Source organism: Gobio gobio, assembly GCF_949357685.1.
Source record: "Gobio gobio genome assembly, chromosome: 15".
Lineage (NCBI taxonomy): Eukaryota > Metazoa > Chordata > Actinopteri > Cypriniformes > Gobionidae > Gobio > Gobio gobio.
This window is the reverse complement of record NC_137108.1, coordinates 24,850,132-24,857,489: the sequence shown is the minus strand read 5'-3', so window position 1 is coordinate 24,857,489 and position 7,358 is coordinate 24,850,132. Positions and strand designations below refer to the sequence as shown.

At 35.9% G+C, this 7,358-nt stretch overlaps 1 protein-coding gene across 1 annotated transcript; it reads right to left on the bottom strand.

Moving 5' to 3' along the window:
* Positions 1-276: 276 nt before the first annotated feature.
* Positions 277-6,554, bottom strand: rabac1 (Rab acceptor 1 (prenylated)). Its single transcript, XM_079836589.1, has 6 exons — positions 6,475-6,554; positions 5,302-5,382; positions 4,887-5,099; positions 3,854-3,951; positions 1,702-1,803; positions 277-1,615 (listed from the first exon to the last, which is right to left on the bottom strand). The coding sequence occupies exons 2-6, from the start codon at positions 5,370-5,372 to the stop codon at positions 1,527-1,529; spliced, it is 573 nt and encodes a 190-aa protein (XP_079692715.1). The 5' UTR covers positions 5,373-5,382; positions 6,475-6,554; the 3' UTR covers positions 277-1,526.
* Between the last annotated feature and the right edge of the window lie 804 nt (positions 6,555-7,358).

Genomic DNA, 7,358 nt, shown 5'->3' with positions numbered 1-7,358 from the left:
CTATTTATTTAGCTAACCTAAGAGACCCAATGTCATTTTAATAGTTCACTAAACACTTAAGTAATAGTTTATCAATAGTTTGTCTTTTCTTAGGTTTATCAGAATTAATACTAAATAAAATATTTGAAGAAATTTTTATTTTATTTTATTATATTTTTCTATATTCTATTCTATTTTCCTATAACATTCATCCGGTTGTCTTTGATGGTACAACTTATTGGCTAAACCTTCTGCTTACGGTGTATTGAATAAATTAAACTTGTTTTTTTTTTTTTACACACACATATTGGTATCTTGGAACCCAATCATGAACATAATTCAAATTAACAAAATACACCAACATTAGTCACAATTGTATCTATTTATCTCGATGGCAAACAAAACCGTCTTCTTCGGCCACGGCAGAGAGCAACTAAAATCTGCTTCCTGCAGCATTCATCATACATTTATGTCACTGCAAACTACTGACTTGCAAAACTGGGCTACACACACACACACACACGTCCGTAATGTCCCTTGGGAGAATGCTATGGGCTCACTGCAGTGCTCCTTTCTCCCTCCCTCCTGCACTGCTGTAATGGAATATCGATTGCTGCTCTTGCCGCAGTGCTTAAAAGGAGAGGAAGATTGCACTCAAGGTCGTCACTATGGCAACTTAAAAAATTAGATGGACTGTCACTGGACTGTTGTCATAAAAACAGGCCATGTACGTCAAATTTGTGTGATGTGAAAAAAAGAGGACACAGAAGATGAAACCAGGCAATAAGTCAAGTTACTTTCTCATGAGCAACCATTAAATAAATAATAGACTAAAAGGTATTGTACAGGCTGAGCATTTTATTGCACTTCCCATTCATTGACACAACAGAAGCAAGTTGTAAAATAAAAGACAATAAATTTCCATAAAATGAGAACATGTATAAAAAACTTCCACTGGGAATATTGGCATTGATTATATTGAATAGCTATAATACACTATATTTGCTGACGCATGCCGTTATTAAATCATGTATGCGATACTGTCCTAACAAGACTGATGTAACAACTTATGAGCTAAGTAGAGCCTAAGACAAATGATCATGTAATGACTGGTACCCTATATATATATATATATCAAAGAAACTGTCAAGACAGTACATTCTTGTAGTCAGGTTTTCCCCCACTATTTTGGATGAGCTAGCATAACAATAGCTAGCATCAGGTTTGGGTAAATGGTGCCTTTAAGGATAGTTTTTACTACTAAACTCCATTTTTTGCTTTGGGTCACAGTGCATTTAGTTTGTGCTTTGATTATATTTTGGAAATAAATAATGTAACAAATGAACATGATATCCAATAGGTACCAGTAAAGGCATTTGTGGTCTTTTAATGTGCTTGATCTGTTTTGGGCGATGACAGTCTTTTTTGCTGGCCAATCTGTGAGTAAACTAATATTGTAAAATTAGTGCAACCAATATGTGGCCATTGTAAATGATGAGGCAAGATATTTTCACTTAACATGAGCCAAAAGGTCAAAGGTGAGAGATTTAAACAGGTTCCATGAGCAGCTCATCCAAGTCAGACGACTCAAGCTCACGAAAGGCCGCATGAGACCCGATAACAGCTAGTGTGGCACCTGAATAAAAAAAAGAATCAGAGAGTTTCAAAAAGACTGTTTGGGGAAAAACAAAGAATACAATGAGATGAAGGTGAAAACCTCACCTAGTATCCAAAACACAGCAGATCCTGCCCCTGCAAGCCAGAACACAGGGAAGGAAACCCCTCCTGCTAAGCCTAACTGGTGTCCCTGAGTCAACTCACGACCTGAGAGAAAGAAATGAGAGTTTGTGCACTTGCATCACATCAAATACTGACGTAACACAGGCTACATCTACATTAATCCAGATATATTTAAAAAGGACAATTTTCATTTCAAACTGCTTTCTGTCCACACTAGCATTTGACTAAAATGCTTGAAACGCATAAATCATCTTACTGCATATGTGTACAAAAAAATTTAAAAAGCATGCCGAGATGATTCTGAGACCAGACATAAACACTACTCTTCTGGCACAATCATTTTAATTAGGTTAGGTCACACTTAAAGGTGCAGTGTGTAATATTTATGAGGATATATTGACAGAAATGCAATCTAATAGGGGTGTGACGAGACACTTATCTCACGAGACGAGACACGAGATTGGGTTCACGAGACAAGATTTTTACATAGTATTTTTAAGAAATCCTCAATGATGAAATACAAGACTAGACAAATTGTTTACAGGTGCATTTTAAATGTTTAAACTCACCATCTTGTAATGAATGCCATTTCAGTTCTACTTTCTGAGTATGATTTATCATATGCAGTAAAAGACAACAAGCACAGTAAAAGTTTTGCCAATAACTCAACTGACTGGCTTCTTTATGATCGTCCCTTCAGACTCTAACTGAATTCTTTCCCACAAACTGATCATAAATATTAAGTGCAAACAATAACAATAATACCATAATCAAAGTACTCAATATTAAAAGTGCAAATAGAGACCACATTTTTCTTCAAGCATGATACAGATCTAAGAGATGGTTACAACTAGATAGCTTTATATTGGGATTGATTTATATTGGGAGATATTCGCTTGCCTCAGGGAGACGCTTTCAAACAGCGGTAACGTATTGAAATCACGTTTGAATGCGCAATCCCGTTCATTTTCACTTTCAATTTCGTGATCGTGCGTACTCTGTGTATAGGGAGCGGTGGTGCTGAACGCGCATTTTAAAATACAAGTCTGACGCTTCTGCTGCCCAACGAATCCGCTGACACGGACCAGTCCACTAACATGTAACACACACTCGTAACACACACTCAATGCGAGCGATTCACTAACACGTAACACACGCTCAATGAACAGCTCGTGTTGGATGAGCTGATGGAATTGAAGCGACCGGTCTCCACCTGAATTAAATTGTTTTTATTTCTATAAAAAGCAAAACTAGAGTGGAGGCATAATGTAAACGTAGCGTTGGCATATTCTATCCTAACTTCACCCTCACACTCCGTCATGACCAGGTCATGACAATATGACACACGAGACAGCTTTTCCCCTCGACGAGATCTCGTCACACCCCTACAATATAATATACATAACTATGTTTTCAGTGGTGTATAAAGACCTTACAAAATGAACTGCTTTGTCTTTATTACCTTAGAATGAGCCATTTTTATCTACAAACACCGCGGGTCCTCTTACTGTGAAGTCACCATTGCGCCGTCATGTTTCTACAGTAGCCCTAAGCGGACAAACTGCTCTACAGAGCGCTAGCTACTCTCTGCTGTCTCAGACGACAACATCTTTGTCCTGTGTCGGCCACCGTAGCTTCTCTATGTGCTTCGAAAGGGAGGGGTGAGTGGTGGGCGGTTGTAATTTGCAACATCACCGCTAGATATCGCTAAAGTTTACACAGCGCACCTTTAAATTGCCAATCCAATGTATAGCCTAAAACGCAATTGCAATCCACAGGACAGCAATTGCGAGGTAATTTTCTGTCATCTTTGCAGGAATGTAATATGAAGATTGCACAAAGTAACATTGATCTTGAGCAACACTGTGAAAGTGTAAAGCTCATACTGTTATAAACAGATATCTATCATTACAATATGGGTCGCATGACCAAACAACAAACGTGCATCTTTGTTTTCACAGTCTCCACAACAACATGAAAACTGCATTTTCAAATGTATCCACTTGGGAGAGCGTGTGTGGACCGAAGACCAAAATGTAAAGAAAAAAAATGCATTTTCAAATGTTTGGATTAATGTAGACGACGTATCATCATATAGCCTTATATACTATCAAACTAAATCTCACTCTCTTACCAAAAACAACCAGCTTCTTCTCCAGTGTTTTCAAGTGGATTATATAGAAGGCACCAGCAAACACTCCCAAAGCAATCAAGAGCATCGGGGAACTGACACTGAAGGAGAAAACAACAGAGAAAACGGTTAATTAACACCTTAAAGGGATAGTTCAACTCTGTCATTAATTACTCACCATCATGTCGTGCCAAACCTGTAAGACTTTCGTTCATCTTCGCAATGTTTTTGACGAAATCTGAGAGCTTTCTATCCCTCCATAGACAGCTACGTAACTGACACTTTTATGCTTCAAAAAGTTCATAAAGAGATTGTAAAAGCAATCCATTTGAATTCAGTCCAAATTTTCTGAAGAGACACGATCGATTTTCATGATGAACAGATTGAATTTAGGCTTTTCAGTTATAGTAAACAGAAGCCCAAGCATGTTCGCTTGACATGCGGGAACCAATGAGGTTCATTCTCGTGCATCAAGCAGGTTCAGTTGAGCTTCTGTTTATATTCACTGATATATGTGAATAAAAGCCTGAATTAAATCTGTTCATCATATAAAGCAACCATGCCTCTTCCGAAAAATTTAACTAAACCGCTCAATTCATATGGATTAGTTTCACAATCTCTTGATGAACTTTTTGAAGCTGCAAACTGGTAGTTGCGTAGCTGTCTATATGGAGGGACAGAAATCTCTTCATTTGTGTTCCGAAGATGAATAAAAGTCTTACGGGTTTGGAACAACATGAGGGTGAGTAATTAATGACGAATTTTCACTTTTGTTTGAACTATCCCTTTAAAACTTCCTGTGAATGTTTATTCTGTTTAATGCCTTCTAGGTGGTTGAGTGAATGTGGACCTTCAGAGAAACTTAAACACACACACACACCCATGTTGTGTACATAAGAACAGAGGCTTGTCTTTATTTCTATTAGTGGAGCTTTTTACGTACGTCATTTGAAGTTGCATAAAAATAAAATCACGTTGCTAAACGTTACCTCATTTGTACTCAAAATTCAAGATGATTTAGCAAGCTTTTCCTTACATGCAGTAGAGGATGAGTCCCATGAAGATGAAGGTGTAGTTGCTGTGATAGGTGTTCAGGTTCCTCACCACACGCTGACACAGATCTCCAAAATTCCGAGGTTTGGAGAACTTGCGCTGGTCTACAAAGCCGGCCCACGGACGGATGGACTTCCGCCTGCGGTCCACCCATTCCTTAATTACACTACCAGAGAGACCTTTGGGCAGCCAAAGCCTGATGTCCGAGACAGAGAGGAAAACATTATTACCAGAGTACTAATATAATGTAAAATTAAAAAAAATAGCATCATAATAACACTAGGTAATAAGAACTCATAAAACATCACATTCTACCATGTTTAATTCAATATAATGACAAACAAGAATGAAAATGAAAGGAAATTATTGAGTGTATTTTTAAATGTTGATAGACTCACCTCCCCATTACTCCTGCCCCAGGAAGCTGTTCTGCCTCACTGCTAAAGGGGTCGCCTGCTTTTCCATCCATATCAACGTTTCTAATAACACACAGATCTTAAATTAACAGGAATATGTTACTAGTTCTAGTTAATTTCCAATGTAGTTAAGAATGCATATACTATACAGGTACACTATACCAGTACTACTAGTGTCTAAGAAAGTTATAAATTTTTAGCTACTAATTACATATTTGACAGTGTAATTATATTATTGTACTAATTAGTCTCTCTAAAAAGTATTGCATTACTTCTTACCAATTACTTTCTAAATCCCTTTTCAACCTCAAAAAGTTGAACAACATAAGGATGTAAATGAAACTGCTCTTTTCATTTTTTTCAAATAAATTATAAAATTGCATAAATTATTCTTGAACTGACTAAAGTGTTTAAATGGAGGTTACATTAAAAACATACATTTTAACATTAGATGTTAAATCCATTATTGTTTTATATTTAATTGTTCATTATACTACAGTTTATGTAGAAAACATTACTGTAGTCCTCAAAGGTGAGGAAAACAAATGTATATCGCATATTAAGAAGCACAAGAAGAAACCTTCAAAGTGGGAAACAGGAATATAAAAAGATAATATCTTTAGCAAAACAAACTATTTTGTTCTTGACGAGAGTTAAAAGGAAAACATTTAATAAACATTCTCTTATTATAGCTTTCATTATTCTAGTTACCTCGCTTAGGAAAATCACTGTAACGGTGCAGCAGGTTATAAATGTTTTAAATTACATAATGTGAGCTAATGGAAAATTGATGTCACTTATGGGCTGGTACAGAAACTCTGCATCCACAACGAGAAAGAATCCGGATGAACAAGTTTTAGCTGCTGCATTACGTCAGATTTGTCCAAGACATATTATATTAATATATTACACCATTTAACAACAATATATTTTTGACAGGTTGGTACAAAAACACTCCCCAAAGTTTGTTTATCAAATCTGTCACGGAAACTCACAAGCGCTCTATAAAAGAATGTTGATTTACCCGTAAATATAAAATATATATATAAAATAGTCTAAGTGAGCTTTTGAGAAGCGACAGTAAATTTAGATATTGCTAAAAACAGTGCACTGAGAGGCAAATAAATCGAAAACGAAAAAGAAATTCTTACTCACAGTACTTTCTGTAGATGTGTTCAGTGTTGATGTACGGCGGATATGATGTGGTTAGCCAGCCGTTGACGATCTTCTTCTGTGTAGACGTAATCATTGAGTCGCACTAACGACTGCCTCCTAGTGACATGGACGAAACCAACAAGGCAGACAAAGCGATATTCTTCACATATTATTTTTATATAATTAATTATATTAAATGAAGTATTATTATAATGTATATTATATTATTTTATACTATACTTAATACTATGACGTAGGCCAGGCTGGCTAGGAAGGCTAATAATTTATGACGCTATAATGAATAATCAGTTAAAAAAGAGGTGGATACTATTTTGTTCAATTTCATTTGGAAGAACAGACCACGTTATTTTAAAAAAAACCCGTTCTATGCAATCCAATTGAAGATGGTGGTCTAAATGGTGGACTTGCTAATTGTGTATTTAAGAACAAGTGTATAAAGAACTTGAACTCTTTAGGCAAAATTTGGAATATCATCCCTAAGTTCATTTTTGATAAACTGGGGGTTTAGAATTTTTGTTTAGAGGTGTAATTTTGATGTAAACAAGGTTCCAATAAAGCTTTCTTCTTTTCATAAACAGTTTTTTTATTATGGATGCTCATTTTTTTAATCTGTGATTTGGAACAACAAATAGGCCTATATTACGTTTAAAAATAAATCTTTATTTTACAGAAACTGGTACAATAATAGTATTATTTTGGTCATACAGTTATTTAAGAATAATGGACATCTTTTTAATTACTGTGAATTCCTTAATTATTATAAGATCCCTGTAACTGCTAAAGAGTTTGCAGTATTATTTGATGCCCTTCCTAGTGGCCTTATTCAACTTTTATCAGGCAATGTATCTTCTGAGCCTATCCCC